The 18,364-nt window shown below is 34.7% G+C and overlaps 1 protein-coding gene across 1 annotated transcript; it reads left to right on the forward strand.

Moving 5' to 3' along the window:
- Nucleotides 1-286: 286 nt before the first annotated feature.
- Nucleotides 287-16,270, forward strand: LOC143383308 (uncharacterized). Its single transcript, XM_076837716.1, has 3 exons — nucleotides 287-368; nucleotides 1,185-1,259; nucleotides 14,452-16,270. The coding sequence occupies exon 3, from the start codon at nucleotides 14,531-14,533 to the stop codon at nucleotides 15,992-15,994; it is 1,464 nt and encodes a 487-aa protein (XP_076693831.1). The 5' UTR covers nucleotides 287-368; nucleotides 1,185-1,259; nucleotides 14,452-14,530; the 3' UTR covers nucleotides 15,995-16,270.
- The last annotated feature ends 2,094 nt before the right edge of the window (nucleotides 16,271-18,364 follow it).

Raw genomic sequence — 18,364 nt, forward strand, 5'->3', positions numbered from 1 at the left:
GGTTCACACGGAGGAGGCCTAGGCAAAAAGAATGCTCCGAGGAGTCTGATCAAACTTTGCTCTAGGGGAGTTCTTGTCGGCTCAAGGATTTTGGAAGGCTATGAGCAGCTTGGTTGGAGGCAGTTTGGGCCTCTTTGGTTAGCCATATCATTGGAAGGCATCTGAGCATGCCTCAGCCTTCTGTCGCTTTGTGGACTACACTTCCCAGAGGCCTCTAGGTCCAGTCCTCCCTCTCGCGAGAACTAGTTCTGAGAACTGGGCGGGATTTTCTGACCGGTTTGGGAGATAGCTTCAGGGCTTTGTGAGGGCTGGGTTCGACCCGTTCCGGCCAGAGTGAAGCGGAGTTGAGTGGAACGTAGGGGGCGTAGGTGAGGCGGCTGCGAGCTGGGCGTCTCTGAACCCCTGGCCTGTGAAGCTTAGTGGGTGGGGAGCCGTGAAGGGGAGACTGTGAGGAGCGTGCGAATGATTCTTACTGAGTCTTCACAGTGGGCGTGTGTCTGTGGGATCGTGTACGGACCTGTGAGGAAAGGGAGGAAGACTTGATTAGCGATTATGATCGCGCGTGTATGAGTGGAGTTTAATTGTGTAATCACTTGTTTTATTATGGTTAGCGAGTGTGAGGTTCCTTGAGCGTGTGTCCGCTTGGGAGACGTGTGTTTATGACGTTTCCCAAACTGTGAGTGGGGTGTGTGTAGGATGCTCTGAGATTTATTTTTCGCTTTCCTCCATGTGTGTTTGTGATTTTGTTGTTGTAGGGTGCGTGTGAATTCGTTGCTGTCACTGTGTCCCCTAGGTTTATGGTACTGAAAGTGTGAGGTACCTGTGGACCCCGCGGTTGTAACTGTGTCCGTCTCCGTGGTGTGTGATTGTGCGCGGCCGATAGCATTAGTTTTGGGTATCTCTGACGTGTGTTCCCTTGGTGTGTGTTTTTATAACTATGTGTCCTTATCGCCAGTGTGTAAGTGGGGCGTCTTTATGCCTTTGTGACTCCAGCCAGATTTGTCCGTTCAGAGACAGATTCTGCCCAGAATTGCAGTGACCCTGATTTTCTCTGATGCTCCAAATTTCTCTGTCCAAACTGTATGTGCGGGACAGTCGGGGCTGACCTAGACTGACCTCTGAAATGGCCCGTCTGACCCCCAGAAGAGCCTGGTGTTTCCTGACTCCTTTTTCTCCTTCCCCAGCTCTGCCGTGCTTAGATAGAGGACTCCAGAGAGGAATTGAGAATGGCTGTCGAATATCCACAAGGCATCTGAAAGGTAGCTTGTCGTTTCCTGTTTCTCTTGAAAATTCTTGCCTATCAGGTAACATGGTTCCTATAGTTTTCTCTTTGAAAAACTGGTGGCTCCATACTCCAACCTGTGCTCCCCACCACTTAATTTTCCGATTTTTAGGTTGTTTTAATTCTACTTTCTAATGTATTTTTAAAAATAATGTTTTTCTATAATTATAAAAGCAAAATATGATTATTTGAAATATTTTCAAAAGTACAGGCATCACCAATGAAGAAAACTTAAATTCCTACTAAAATCAATGATTTTTAAATATGTCCTTGCAGTACATTTTATGGGCGTGTATAAAATACAATGTTTTAAAATTTTGTGGTTTTGTTTTGTGTGTGTGTATTTGAAGACTTTTAGGATCAAACTCATGGCCTCATTCAGTGTGAGGCAGGCCTAAAATAAAGTTTTGAAAACTTGAATTTACACATTTACCATGCGGCACATCCTATCTTTTCACATGGAATCATATTCAACTACTTTTCCACTCAGCTTAATTTCAAAAAACACTTTGAGATGCATAATACTTATTTGAATGCTTGCATTTTATTTTCTTCTAAATTATACACAGAAATGGCATAAAACACCTGTGGGTATAGTTTAATAAATAATTATAAAGATACATTTAAGTAGTGCTGAGATTAAGAAATAGTCATCACTGAAAAAAACCCCTCATTTGTCCCATGTATAATCATAAATAACATTATGTTCCAATACTGATAATCACTGTGATCATTTCTTTGCCTTTCATTAGAACTTTAGTACTTATATATGATTTCCCATACCATATTGGTTTGGCTTTCTAGATGTGTATAAACAGAAAATTTTAGTATTTTTTCATAAAAAATTAAAAAGAAACCACAACTCATTTTAATGTTGCTGAATATATACTGTACCAAATATAAGCATATTATAATTGATTTATCTGTGCGAATTCTGATTTTTGACTCTTACAAGTAATGGAACTGTGAATCTTTTCTGCATTTATGCTTCTCTTCTTTTTTTAATTTTTTTTACAATTAAGAAGTACAGCATGCCTTTATTTTTTTATGTGGTGCTGAAGATCGAACCCAGTGCCTCACACATGCTAGGCAAGTGTTCTGCCACTGAGCTACAGCCCCAGCCCTGTGCTTCCCTTCTTATAGCCTATATACCTAGGATCAAATTGCTGATGGATAGGATTGGTGTATCTTCATTTTTGCTAAGCAGTACCAAAGTGTTTTTTCATAATACTGTGCAGCAGTTTAAAGGGATTCCTTTTGTTCCATATCTATTCCAGGTCTTGGTATTGTCTTACTTTTCAATTTTTCTCAAATTGCAATGTGTCTAATGTTATCACATTTAATTTATATTTCTTTCATTATTAGTGAAATTCAGTACCAGTTCTTGGGCATTAGAACATTCTCTTTATCTAAAAATTTTGACAAATTGTTGGCTCCATTCTCCAACCTCTGCTCCCCACCACTTAATTTTCCAATTGTTTTAATTCTACTTTATACGGTATTTTAAAAATATTTTTAGTTATAATTTATTTATTTTTTTAAATTTATTTTTATGTGGTGCTGAGGATTAAACCCAGGGCTTTACACGTGCTAAGCAAGCACTCTATTGCTGAGCCACAACTCCAGCCCCTATATTATTTTTTTTAAATAATTTTTTTCTATAATTATAAAAGCAAAAACATGATTATTTGAAATATTTTTAAAAGTACAGAAATTTCCAATAGAGAAAACTTAAATTCCCATGATTTTTTAATATGTCCTTGCCAATACATTTTATGTGCAGGTAAAAATATACTTCTAAAGTGCTCCTTCAAATATTTTGTAGTACTAGTAATAGGAATTGAACCCCGGACTGCTTTATGACCAAGCTACATCTCTGACCCTTTTTACTTTATTTTGAGATAGGGTCTAGCTAAGTTACTCTAAAGGTAGCCTTGGACTTGGGATCCTTCTACCTCAGCCTTCTGAGTAGCTGGGAATTACAGGTGTAAACCACCACTATGCCCCACTTTGCCAGTTATTAATCTCCGATATAACAGAATTGTGAGGGGGGAGACTCATATATATATTCTGCTAGCCTTTTGTCAGTTATATATATAATAAATATTTTATCCTGTTTGGGTCTTTTTCACTCTTTGTTCTCTTTGGTTGAAGTTCTGAGTTTTGATAGACTTCTTTCTATCAGAAGTCTCTTCCTATGATTAGTGCTTTAGAAATTTTCTTCTACTTGAAATAATGAAGATTTTCTGCATTCTCTTCTAAAAGCTTTCTATTTTTTGTTTTAACATTTAGGACTTTACAATACATGTAATTAATTTCTATAGGGAAGGACTCATTTCATCTTTCCCACAGTAGGGGAATTCAGTTGCTCCAGTATCATATATTTAAAAGTGTATCTTTTCTGCACTGATATGAATGCCAGTTTAGTAATAAATTAGGTAACTGTATAGATCTATGTCTATCTTTCAATTCTATATTCTGTCCCATTGATTTGTTTGTCTCTCCTTGCAGTAATACCATACTACCCTGTTCATTATAATTTTATATTTGGAAGTCCTCTCACCTTTTTTCCTCAGCAATATCTTGGCCACTTGAATTTCCATATAAATTTTTGAATTGTCCTGATTCCACCAACATCTCTTGGGATTTTGATTGTATTGTATTTGTGTGTGTGTGTGTGTGTGTGTGTGTGTGTATGGGCAGAATTTGATGGGTAGAAATTTGGGAATTCATCCAGTAATATAAACCTCTCAGTTGATCAAGGTCTTAATGTTTTTTTTAACAAAGTCTGGCTTATCTTCTATAAATAGATCTAGATAATGAAGCATCATTTTGTGTAGCTTTTGTATAGTTGGTCAGGATTTTGAACACTTCAGGTAATGATCAATCATAGAAAATTTGCCTGTGGTTTTTTTTTGTTTGTTTTTTATTTATTTCTTACATACATGACAATAGTGGAGTGCATTACATTCATAATTATCCATTCACAGCATAATTTTTCGTAACTCTATATAGAACCTGTGCTTTTTTATAATAAGGAACTATGACAAGTTTCCCTTCTTTTCTTCCTTCTTTTAATACTCTTCCTCTCTCTTTCCTTCCATCTTCTTCAAGAAAAGCAAAAATAAAAAAATTGAAATGACCATTTACTAACTTGAACAGTTAGTTTATAAGAGAAAAGTCTTGGAAATTCACTTGCTGATGTGCCATAGAACATGAATTCCATTCACACGCACATGTTCTTTCCCAAGACCAATAACTTTAGTTTGCAGTTAAGCAGAACCATGACATTCAGTTTTCCTCAATTCATTCATGAGCTTCAAAGTATTGGACTTGGAGGCAACAAACAGGTTACTGGTAGTAGTACCTGGGATAAGATAAAACTCTGGGTAAAAGTTCTTTTTGTTAAAAAAAATAGTTTTAGTTATACATAGGCACAGTACCTTTATTTTATTTGTTTACTTTAATGTGGTGCTGATTATCTAACCATGTGCTTCACATGTGCTAGGCAAGCACTCTGCCACTGAGCTACAACTCCAGCCTGATAAAAGTTCTTTTACATGTTATCCTGACATTCCTGCTTTTATTTTCCTTTTTTAAAGGCATTTAATTCTGCTATGCTTTTATTTCAATTTCCCTGTGTTTGATTTTTGATATATATTCGTCTCCTTTTTAGTTTGTTTCAAGGAAGTTTGTATTTCCATTTAGGTGTAGATGTAACATGAGAATTATAATTATATAGGAGTGCATTTTGTCTTGGTCACTTTTAAATTTTGATTAAATTTCAAACTTGCATAAGTTGTAAGACCCGGATTAAGTATTCCTTTGTTACTCATATTCACCCATAGTTACATTTTGGCCTGTGGGCATTATCATTCCTGGCATATGCACTCTCTTATCCTTTCTCTCTCTCTTCTACACACACACACACACACACACACACACACGCAGGCACACGCAGGCACACGCACATGCACATACATGCACACATGGAAAACACAAGTTTTATCTGAACCATTTGAGAGTAAATGTAAACCATTTGTCCCTTTTACCCTTTGCCACCTCAGTTTATAATTATTTAAGAACAAGAATATTCACTTAAATAACCACAGGGAAGTTACCAAGCTAATTGTAATATTCATATGATACTGTTATCTAATCCACAATTTATATTTAAATGTTTTTACTCATCCACATAGTATCCTTTACAGGACATTACTCTCTCTCCTACACACTCCAGGATCCAGTCTGTGATCACATATTCAATTTACTTATCATGTCTCTCTAATCTTCTTTAATTTGGAAGAGTTGTTCTCTCTTTCCTAGATATTTATGACCTTGACATTTTTGAAAGGGATAATCTAGTTGTTCTGTAGAATACCCCTTCATTTGGGTTTGTCCTATGATTATTCATGCTTACATTCAGGTCATGGATTATTTGGCAGGACTGTCACAAATGTGATACTTTATTCTCAGCACATCACATTAAAAGATATAAGATGTCGACTTCTCCCATTTTTGAAGATGTTAACTTTGATAACTGATTAAGGTGGTATCTACCATATTTCTTAACTGTAATACTATTATTTGTTTTTAATTCATAGGTAATATGTGGGAAGATGCTTTGAAAATATACAAATAACTTTTCACTAAATTTTCACCCACCCACATCCATTTGTAATTATTGTCATCCATTTAACATTCATTTGTAATTATTGTCTGAATCTATTTTACTAATGATGTTTTCAAAATGGAAGGTTATTTTTTTAAATCTCCAATATTTTGTCCATATTAACTATTTGTCATTTTACTATAAAGATGAGCTTTCCCTTCTCCCCTACTTATTTGTTAATTTGTTTATGTCAGTGTGAATTCATAGATTTTTATTCACTTAGTTATATCTGTTACTATTTATTTTCATGCTCAAATTTTCCTAGATTTGGTCATGGGAACCCACTGAGGCTCCTGTGTCCTTTTAACTTGTCTCCATGAATTCTTTGAGCATTTCTTTAACTCCTGGCATGCCAAGATGTTCCAAGATCATTTTTAAAATTTTTTTTTGTAATTGTAGATGGACAGAATGCCTTTATTATTTTTTTTTTAATGTGGTGCTGAGGATCAAACCCAGTGCCTCATGCATGCTAGGCAAGCACTCTGCCATTGAGCTACAGCCTGAGCCCCGCCTCCAAGATCATTTCTAAATACTACTCTCTATTTCCAGCTTGGAATGAACTTTTTATTTCAAGAGCTATTTCCTTGCAATGAAGAATATTCAGAAACGAAGATCTGGGTAATAGGACTATAGCATCCATTCTAGTCTTTACCTTTTCTACTTTTGTATCTCTCTTTTCCTGGAGCTGAAATCATGGCTGTGATTATCCTCATTATCTTTACCAATTTGTTCAATTCTAGAATATACAAAAATATAGTTTTAGAATACTGACCCATACATAGTACAGTAAAAATAAAAACCAAGATACTAAGTAGAGCTCACTATTTGTTTATACTTCTCTGTGTCTTCAAACAAGGTATATAACTAAGAGACAGTTTTCAAATTTATTTGGATGCATTTTTCCCTCAGGGTAGTTGTGATATTTATTAGAAATACATTTAGGTTCCTTTGTTACCATTTGTATTGTTTGACTTTATTTTTATTTCTATATGGCTGGTTTCCTTGTATGAATATGCAAGACATTAACAGTGTTGTGAATGTTAAAACTACACAAAAAAGTACAGTTAGGGCTGGTGTTGTGGCTCAGTGGCAGAGTGCTTGCCTAGCATGTGTGAGGCACTGAGTTTGATTCTCAGCACCACATTTTAAAAAATAAATAAATAAATAAAGGTGCCATGTCCATCTATAACTAAAAATATTTTTTAAAAAAGTAAAGCAGTATCACTATGCTCCCACAAATATATTGTGAGATATATTGGATGAACTGTTTCTAGAAATTTATATATCGAAGAATTAAATCCCAGTACTTCAGAATGTGATTATATTTGAAAATAGGACTTTTAAAGAAATGATTACATTAAAATGAGGCCACTGGATGAACCTTCATCCAATCTGATTGGTATCATTATAAGAAAGGAAATTTGGATTCAAAGACATCAGGGATGCTCACATACAGAGGAAAGACCATGTGAGCACACAGCACAAAAGTGCCCATCTAGAAGCCAAGGAGAGAGACCTCAGAAGAACCTAAATCTGTCAATCAAAGTGTTGATTTTTAGAATTTTATTTCCAGAATTCTGAGCAAATTTCTCTTATTTGGGCCATCCAGTTTGCAGTATTTTGTTATGGCAGCCCTAACAGAAAAAACTAATACAGTAAGTTATTTTCTCTTTGATCATCATATGTACTTGTCTCCCTGTATTATGCTGAGATTGGACCCTTAGTATAGAAATGGAATGATTCTGGTGGATCTTGCAGAGAATGAGCATGTATTTTGAAAATTCTAAGTAATGTTATCATTGGGTTTCCAATCAGAGGGAAACTATTCTGTATTAGACGTTGGCTTGCAAAGTAATTTAGGAGTTTTAAGTATCAGTTTCATCTGGATCCCAGTCATATCCACAATTCAAAGTATCATTCACTCCCCTGCAACCTTCATGCAAAAAGTATGGCAAAATTGTGAATTTGACTATCATCACAATTCAGCTATGAAGACAAATTTTCATTGATTTTTCAGCAGTATCAGCTCGTTTGACTACAGAAAATAAGAGTTTCATTAGGATTTTCATAGAAATACTCTGTTCATCAAACTTTGATTTCTGAGCTTCTCAGTTTCTCTTTATAAGTGCTCAAGTTAGATAAAAATGAAACTGTCTTACACATGGTCCTTGTAAAGTCATTGTCACTGCCATAACTGTCAAGTATAGTAACTATTTGATTCTCATGCCACTTCATTACAATCAACCATAGCTTGATTCATTGTAATGTCACTACATACTATGGGTAACTAGTATCCCAAATCCTACTGGCATTGTACCCAAGCCAGAAGTTAGTAAAAAGGATGGAATAGCAGAGTGCAGCAAAGATTCAATTCATGTCTAAAGGGCATGAACAATCTAATTCCAGAATCCCATCTTTATAGACCTGTCTCCTGAGATCACTTCAAGTAGTAATTTTTTTGTAGTTAACATCTAATCAAACACAGAAATTTGAACCTAGGGTGCTAAACTTAAAGCACTCTCAACTCTACACTTGCATGACCCAGAAAGTGAGTGCCTCAAACTTGGCACTCTGAGTCCCTCCTTTTAAGAAAACACACATTTTCAGGGTTATAAGCGTAGGGATGGCATTTTTGAGTAAGTGCCTTCTTAAAATGAAGCACTGTACATTCCTCCCTTATATGACATAAGTCCTGTCTCTGCTGTGGTTCTGCTCCAGTGGAACTTGCTGGAAATATGCTTTCTAAAATTTTGCCAGGAATTTACCCTCTAGGATAAAGAGATTTCTTACCAGAAACATTTGCTAGCAAAACCATCAGAAGAAGCTTCTGGGGTGCTGCTGTCATCATGAAGTTTAAAGTAATGAAACATTGCTGATACCTGAAAGCTCTCTGCCTGCTCAAACCAATTAATCTCTTTCACTTCCCACTGAGGTGTAACTGTGAAGCTGAATTTTGCAAAAACCATTCCTCTGTAATTTTAAAAATTTTCATCAACTTTATATGACTTCTGAAAGAATATTTTAGTTTTGCCTGTTTTTAAACTATATATAAAGTGAATCATACTATCCATTTGTTACCTTTAGTTATTAATTAATTCATGTTGAATAATTTAGATATATCTTGCTAATTTTCTGACATGTTACTTCATTTCATAAACTTTATAACTATATATTAGTCTATTTTTTTTCAATATTTTTGTTATAGATGGACACAATACCTTTATTTTATTTATTTGTTTTTATGTGGTGCTGAGGATGGAACCCAGTGTCTCACACATACTAGGTGAGCACTCTACCACTGAGCCACAACCCCAGCCCTATATTAGTGTATTTTATACAATATATTTTTAATGAACAATTATGTTTCTAGCTTTTTGCTTTTATGATCTGAACATTCTAGGACATGTTTTCTCCTAGCAGAGGAATTACTGGGACCATAGGGAAATGCATGGTCACCTAGAAAATAGTAAACTCTTTCAAAGTGGTTGTATGAGTTTCTACTTCCAATAGTATATGTTTGCCCATTGATTGCTCTACACCTTTGCAAACATTTGGAATCACTGAACTGTTTATCTAGTACACTTAGTAATATCTCATTTTGGTTGTAATTTGCATTATCAATGAAACTGAATATCTTTTCCTATGCATTATCTTTCGGCTCCTTTTCTCTCATCTTTTTTTTTAAACTTATTTACATTCAAGTCACATATGATTATAAGTAACCATTTATAAGTGTACAATCCAGTGGCATTATTTAGTGTATTTATAATATGCAACAATCTGTTCTCTGGTTTTAAAAGTTTTTCATAAGTTCATAAAAATACCCTGTAACCATATGAAGCATAAAACTTTTTTTTTTTTTTGTACCAGAGATTGAACCCAGGGGCACTTAACCATTGAGCCATATCCCTAGCACTTTTTAAAAAATATTTAGCTATATGTGGACACAATATCTTTATTTTATTTTATGTGGTACTGAGAATCAAACCCAGTAAGAATTGAACCCAGTCCCTCATGCATGCTAGACGAGCGCTCTACCTCTGAGCCCCAACCCCAGCACTTTTTTGTATTTAATTTAGAGACAGGGTTTTACTGAGTTGCTTAGGGCCTCATTAAGTTGCTGAAGCTGGCTTTGAACTTATGATTCTCCCTGCCTCAACCTCCTGAGCCTTTGGGATTACAAGCATGGGCCACTGTACCTGGCTCAAAACTTTTAACCTTAATGAATTTAAAGTATGTAATTTTTTTCTTTGTTTTTGCTTTTGGTGTCAAATCTCAATCTATTGCCAAATCCTGGGTCATGAAGATTGATAAATCCTTTTATTTTCTTGAGAAGAGTTTTATGATTTAATTATTTTTAGGTTATTAATCCATTTTGAATTCATATAGGAGTCTGACTTCATTCTCTTGCATGTGTTTATCCCAGGTGTCCCAGCTCCATTTGGTGAAGATTTTCTTCCCTGTTGAATAGATCTGTTATCCTTATTGGAAAACATGGATGTTTGGGTTTATTTTTGGATTCTTAGATTTATTATTTTTTGGTCTATATTCTATCTTTTAAAAAATATTTTTAGTTGTTGATGGACCTTTATTTTATTTATTTATATGTGTTGCTGAGAATCGAACCCAGTGCCTCACACATGCTAGGCAAGCACTCTACAACTAAGCCACAATCCCAGCCCTGATATGTCTATCTTTTTTTTTTTTCGAATTTTTTAATACTTATTTTTTAGTTTTCAGTGGACCCAACATCTTTATTTTATGTGGTGCTGAGGATCGAACCCAGTGACCCCCACATGCCAGGCGAGCGCACCACCACTTGAGCCACATCCCCAGCCCCCTATATTGTTTATCTTTATTTCAGTACCATACTGTTTTGATTACTATAGCTTTATGGAAGTGAGTTTTAAAATTTTAAGATTTTTTTTTTAAATATTATGTTACTACTTAGAACTCTTTACAGTTCTTCGTGAATTCAAATGTTGCCTTTTGTGTTTCTCCAAAGGTCATTGAAAATACGTCCTTTTTTTTTGTGGTGCTGAGTATCGAACCCAGGGCCTTGTGCATGCAAGGCAAGCACCCTACCAGCTGAGCTATATCCCCAGCCCAGGAAATTTCCTTACCTTTCAATGATTTGTTTTGATTCCCACTTTATATGTTCATTTTCTAAGAATGCATTTTTGTGCTTAATATTCCTTTCATGTTGTCCTATTCTTGTATTATATGAAATAGTTCTCACATCCCTGTGTGGATATTAATGGTAGATCCTTTTCTTTCCTTATGTAGTCTCCCTTCTGGGAGTTCCCCCAATTGTTTCGTTTAATTTCTTTAATGTTATAGGCTTTCCTCAAATATCTGATGATATTTGCCTCTTTTTGTTTTGTATTTCTTGGGGCTTGGGAAGTATATATCTAATGTATACAGTCTGTTTCACTGTGACAATACCTAAAATCTACTCAGCAAAATCCAAAATACAATACAATATTATAACTGTTGTCCTCATGTTGTACATTACATCTCTGGAGTTATTCATCTTATCCACAACTTTGTGTTCTTTGACTTAAATTTTCCTATTCCTCTCTCCACAATTCCTGGTAAACCATGGTGGGCTTCTACATTTTCATTCATTTGTAGAATGGTTCTGTAATTCTGTGTATTCTACTTTTAAAATTTTAGAATACACATATAAGTGATATTATGCGGTGTTTTTCTTTGGTCATGTAGCATGTTCTTTAGGTTTGTCCATGTTGTAGCAACAAATGATAGGATCTCTTCCATTTTCAAGGTTTATATATTCTATGTATTCATAATATATGGAGTATCAATGTATTTTTTAATATACATGTATATATATGTAATATTTTTTATTCATCAATTTATGGCCCCTTAGATTTCTGTATCTTGGCTGATGTGAATAATGCTGCAGTAATTTGGGGGTGCAAATAGAGTGGATACTAAGAAGCTGATAGCGCTTTTTATATGTTGATTAGTAAATTTTCATAGGTACTTACTTAATGTCCCCATTTCTTAAGCCTTTCTGGGCTTCTGTGACATAAAATATCCCCTTCTTGTTTTTTCTTTGTTTTACCTTCCTTAGGTTTGTTAAGTTAGTCATTATTTATCTTTATGCTTTCTAGCTTCAAATTGTTTGTGCATAGTTTCCACTTTAATTCCCTTTGACTTGGTGGATTTGTACCTTCATAAAAATATCTTTCAGTGAAGTTTTATAAAGTAAAGGAATAAGTACATGTGGTCTGCCTACCCTTTCTCAGAGAAAACATGTCTTCTTTTTACAGAAATCTTATTTTTAGAAATTTACTTTTAAGGATAAATTTAAAAAATCATTTAATTAGACACAATAAATTTTGCATGTGCCAAGGTTGAAACAGACATTTTTGCCTTCATGAATCTCAGCTTTATTATAACAGACAGACATTAAGGAAACATTCAAATAGGAAAATCTCAATTGTAGGGTACAAATGTGTAATTATCCATTACAAAAACAGAACACAAAGGTGGGGGGGGAGATCCAGAGAAGTAATGGCAGGGTGTCATATTTAAGACATTTCAGGAAATATCTTGATTAGGTTATGCCATTCAACAGAGACCTGTATGACCACCAGAACTTGCAAGGCCAAGAGCGGATGGGGGAAACATTTTAGGCAGATGAAATCATGGTGGGTGGGCTTCTACATTTTCATTCATTTGTAGATCTGAGACCAGAGTAGCTATAGCTTATTGTTAGGAGGAGGACAATATCCCATTGAAGAGGCAGGTAGGAGGACTCAGAATTTCTAAGACCAAGTTAAGGAATGTGGGTGTTATTCTAAGGACAGTGGGAAACCACTGAAACATTTTGAACAGAATAGTTCCAAGCTAAAATTCATTCTGGCTGCTAAGAGTGGAAAACTGAAAATGTAGCCAGCTAGATAAAATGATGTTTTAGAGTGCAAGTAAAAGATGATTTTGGCTTGGATTAGCTGCAGACAGTCGATTTAAAGAACAATTTCAAACAATATTTAATCCTGGTCTTAATAAGACCAGTGTATGAGCATTGCAGGAAGAGACTAGTTTTGGAATGTTTTCACCTTTTGGGGCTTGAGTAGAACCTAATGTCTTCAAATCTGTTTCCTTTTCTAGTATCTAATAGTATGGCAAGTAAATCTTACAAAATAATAGTTACCAAACACTATGTAGTGACTTCAAAACATTCAATAATTGTCAGAGTCACCTGTTTCTTCTTTGTAATCTTCTAATCATACCACACCCTTACATTCTTTTTCTCTTCTCTTTAACTTTAAAATGAGATTCTCAGTTACTCTGCTATACCTTTGCTGTGTCCTCTCTTTTTTTCTCCAAAAGTTAACTTCTTGGGGCTGGGGATGTGGCTCAAGCGGTAACGTGCTCGCCTGGCATGTGCGGGGCGCTGGGTTTGATCCTCAGCACCACATAAAAATAAAATAAAGATGTTGTGTCCACCAAAAACTGAAAAATAAATATTAACATTCTCTCTCTCTCTCTCTAAAAAAAAAGTTTAACTTCTTAAATTTCCAAGACAAACATTGCTTTCATCAAATTACATAAACAAACCACAGAGGAATCATCCTCCTCTATTGCTCATTCCATATTCATTTGGCACATTACTCAGCAATTTTCATCTGGCATCTGCCTCATCTAGAGTACCTTTCTCTTCTACTTCCCTCAGTTTATTTGAAAATTATGTTTGTTACTTAACCATCTATCCCTGATTTTCATTTTTTTTCTTTTTTTTCTTTTTGGTACCAGGAATTGAACCCAGGGGTACTTAACCACATCTCCAGTACTTTTTTAAAATATTTTATTTAGAGACAGGGTCTCACTAAGTTGCTTAGGGCCTCTCTTAGTTGTTGAGGCTGACCTTGAACTCATGATCCTCCTGCTCCAGGCTCCTAAGTTGCTGGGATTAAAGGCATGTGCCCAACTTATCCCTGATTTCCCCCCATGTGTGTTATTATGTTTTTTATGGACACATAAAATGCCTTTATTTTTATGTGGTGCTGAGGATCGAACCCGGGTCCCTCCCGTGTTAGGCGAGCGCTCTACCACTGAGCCACAATCCCAGCTTCATGTGTATTATTTAATGATGCAAACAACCCTAAAATATATATCATAATTACACTAATTTTTAAGTATATATTACTCTAGATCATCCTCCAAAAATAGTAGGATGGGGTAGTACATCTGTTTATTTATCAGTCTTCCCAAATGTGCATGGAATTTTTATCCTTATTTTTTATACTGAAATAGTTGAACAACTCACTTAATTTGTTTTCCTAAATACCTCCTTTACTTTTCAATGTGACTTTTTCTCATTCTGCTTTCCTGATATATCTCACATTTCCCAGTAATATTTAAGAACTGCATAAGCTGCCTAGTTAAGTCTTTCATATTTACTATAAAATTTTCATTTCTCCCAAAACATCAAAAAGTGAATGTTTGCTTTTATATTTTCTTTCAGACTGTCAATCAAGGTTGAGAACAAGAAATTATTTCTGAAAGAGGATATGTATGGAATAGAATCATCCTGATGGGAGATAATGGAAAAACTTACAAAATACAGCATTGAGTATTCAAGTTTCAGAGGTGATTGGGATTATAAAAGCCAGTTTGAGAGAAAACAGGGATCTCAGGAAGGACATTTCAGTCATATGATTTTTACTCCTGAAGACATGCCCACTTTCAGTAACCAGCATCAGACCATTCACACTGATGAGAAACTCCTTGAATGTAAGGAATGTGGGAAAGATTTTAGTTTTGTATCGGTCCTTATACGACATCAGCGAATTCACACTGGTGAAAAACCTTATGAATGTAAAGAGTGTGGCAAGGCCTTTGGTAGTGGTGCAAATCTTGCATATCATCAAAGAATTCACACTGGTGAGAAGCCTTATGAGTGTAAGGAATGTGGAAAGGCCTTTGGTAGCGGCTCAAACCTTACTCACCACCAAAGAATTCATACCGGTGAGAAACCGTATGAATGTAAGGAGTGTGGGAAAGCCTTTAGTTTTGGATCGGGCCTTATTCGACATCAAATCATTCACACTGGTGAAAAGCCTTATGAGTGTAAAGAATGTGGGAAGTCCTTTAGTTTCGAATCAGCCCTCACTCGACATCACAGAATTCACACAGGTGAGAAACCTTATGAATGTAAGGATTGTGGGAAAGCCTTTGGCAGTGGTTCAAACCTTAGTCAGCATCAGAGAATCCATACTGGGGAGAAACCTTATGAATGTAAAGCATGTGGAATGGCATTTAGTAGTGGTTCTGCACTCACACGGCATCAGAGGATTCATACAGGTGAGAAACCATACATATGTAATGAGTGTGGGAAGGCCTTTAGTTTTGGATCAGCCCTTACTCGACATCAAAGAATTCACACTGGTGAGAAACCTTATGTATGTAAGGAATGTGGAAAGGCTTTTAATAGTGGCTCAGATCTCACTCAACACCAGAGAATCCACACTGGTGAGAAACCCTATGAGTGTAAAGAATGTGAGAAAGCTTTTAGAAGTGGTTCAAAACTTATTCAGCATCAAAGAATGCACACGGGGGAGAAGCCCTATGAATGTAAGGAATGTGGCAAAGCCTTCAGTAGTGGTTCAGATCTTACTCAACATCAGCGAATTCATACTGGTGAGAAACCATATGAATGTAAAGCATGTGGGAAGGCTTTTGGTAGTGGCTCAAAACTTATTCAACACCAGCTAATTCATACTGGGGAAAAACCCTATGAATGTAAAGAATGTGGAAAGTCCTTTGGTAGTGGCTCAGCTCTTAATAGACACCAAAGAATACATACTGGTGAGAAACCTTATGCATGTAAGGAATGTGGGAAGGCTTTCCGTAGTGGCTCCAGCCTTTGTCAACACCAGAGAATTCACACTGGTGAGAAACCTTATAAATATAAGAGTTATGGGAACGCTTTTGGGAAGGGTTCAGAGTTCCAACAACATGAGAAAAGTCATAATGGTGAGAAGTTCTGTGAATTAGGAATTCTATGAATCGAGGGCTAGGGATGTGTGAACACTTACTAAGCATGTGTGAAGTCCTGGGTTTAATCCCCAGCACAAAGGAAATTCTATGAACTGAAACTAAGTGGTAAAGTAAGGAATTTCAGCACATGACAAAAGAAAATTCATACTGGTGAAAATCTCTACAAATGTAATTAAGGCATAATGCCTCCCACATGCTTAATAGGTCAGTAAACCTAAGATAAATCATAGTGGGGAAAATCACTGGATAAAATAAATATTTGAAGATCTTTATCTATATTCATTCTTTATAACTGTCAAAAAAATTCATACTTGTGAATATTAATTTTTTTTAATATTGTATTTTTACATTATTTTAAAAATTGAAAAATTTTACTTTTGGTTTAACTTTATTACTTTTAAAACTAAATGTAATTATGCTATGCTGTATCCAACCTTTAATATTCTTTGTATGTAAGTATATTGTTAATATTTTATTGTATTTTTAAGTATTCATTTGTCTTTATCAAACCACTGTTTTGTCAAATATTGAAATTTTTACCATTATAAACATTTACCTTGATGGTCCCTTTTGAATGTGTCTGCATTATTTGTTTATCATTCATTTCAGAGATAATGTATGGATCTCTTCTGCTTGTAAAAGATTTATACATCTCTTTATATAAAGATTTTTACTTCTCTTTGACCATCATTTCTGACCTCAGTTCTTCCCTGATGTTAGTCAACTTATAGATTCTTTTTTATATCCATACGTGATATAATTTTTGCATAGGTGAGCATGATTAGAGTCCTTCAGAGGCTTTTTGTATGGATTTTATAATTGTGCCTAACACATAATAAATATTTGGTTAATATTAGCAATAAAAATTGTTATCTCTCAAGCTATATTATTGTTTGTGGAAAAGCTTTTGACCATGTACCATATGTTAAGCAACAACAAATACATCATAATGGAGAAAAATGTTCATGTAAATTAATATAGGAGAGTTTGATCACCATGTATTCCTTTTTGAATAAAAATAATTCACCCTAAAGAAAAATATGAGATTATAAAGTATGAGAGGACAAAAGCAACATAAAATTAATACTAGGATGGAAATAAAAATTTAACTATGGTAGTCCTTCCATAAAAAAAATCTGAATACTATTTCAGTGCCAATCTGCATCAATCTTTAGTTAAAAATAATACCAAGATAAAATTGCATTTTTGTTTGAAATAAATGTTAGCAAAATCAGTGAGGACCTGCCAGATCTTACACTGAGGAAATTTTATAGCTCTAAGCCCATCACTGTTTGAATATGAAACAGATTATGAGTAAAGAAACTAACCATAAAAATTCAAGAAGTTGGAAAAAGAATAGCAATGAAAACACCAAGGATAATGAAAAGTAAAAATGAAGAAAAAAATATAGTAAAGAAAAAAATAAATGAGATTAATTATCACAATGTGTTGCTTTGGGGGGGGACAAGAATATAATTGCAGATAATATAAAAGTATGCTAGTTGCAGTGGCACTTGCCTATAATCCCAACAACTTGGGAGGCAGAGGCAGGAGGATAACAAGTTCACAAATATCTTTCTCAAAGTCAGCCTCAGCAATTCAGCCAGGCCCTAAACAACTTAGAGGAAAACAAAGTGGGCAGAGGGCTGGAGATGTGACTCCATGGTTAAGCACCCCTGGGTTTAATCTCTGCTACAAAAAAAAAAGAAATATAAAAATGTATTATATGTATTATATGTATATATGTATATGTATATATATATAAAAGTATACAACAGTATATATGATATGTACTATTAGTATGTTGTATAATATTAGTATCTTATATACATACTAATAGTATATATATTATATATATACATACTAATAGTATGTATATATGTATGTGTATGTGTATGTATATATATATATATATATATATATATATATATATCTGGTAAATGAAGTTAGATGAAGAACATTATGAAAGAGGAAAGGGTATGGTTCCAGGTTTAGAGATTTTATGGGTTATATATTATTATTACATGTAACTTTCAATGCCGTATATTGTAAGACATGTCATTTTTATTATATTCTCAATATTTTAAAGCTGCAGATTGGTGCTGAAGTTGTGGCTCAGTTATAGGGTGCTTGCTTAGCATGTGTAAGGCACTGGGTTCGATTCTCAGCACTGCACATAAATAAATAATATAAAGGTCCATTGATAACTGAAAAATATTTTTTAAAACTGTGCCAATTAATCTGTAATACATAATACATTTAATCCCAATTTCAGAGATCTTAAAAAATTGGATAAAAGTAAATTTTAGAACTGATAAACCATGTTTAATTTTCTTTATATTTCAAATTTTGTTGCTGTAAGAGCATGTAATTGACTT

The sequence above is a fragment of the Callospermophilus lateralis genome, chromosome 18 (assembly GCF_048772815.1).
Source record: "Callospermophilus lateralis isolate mCalLat2 chromosome 18, mCalLat2.hap1, whole genome shotgun sequence".
NCBI classification, from domain to species: domain Eukaryota; kingdom Metazoa; phylum Chordata; class Mammalia; order Rodentia; family Sciuridae; genus Callospermophilus; species Callospermophilus lateralis.

What these genes read in the sequence shown, in the direction of transcription:
- LOC143383308 (XM_076837716.1), top strand. Translation starts at nt 14,531, where the DNA reads ATGGAAAAACTTACAAAATACAGCATTGAGTATTCAAGTTTCAGAGGT.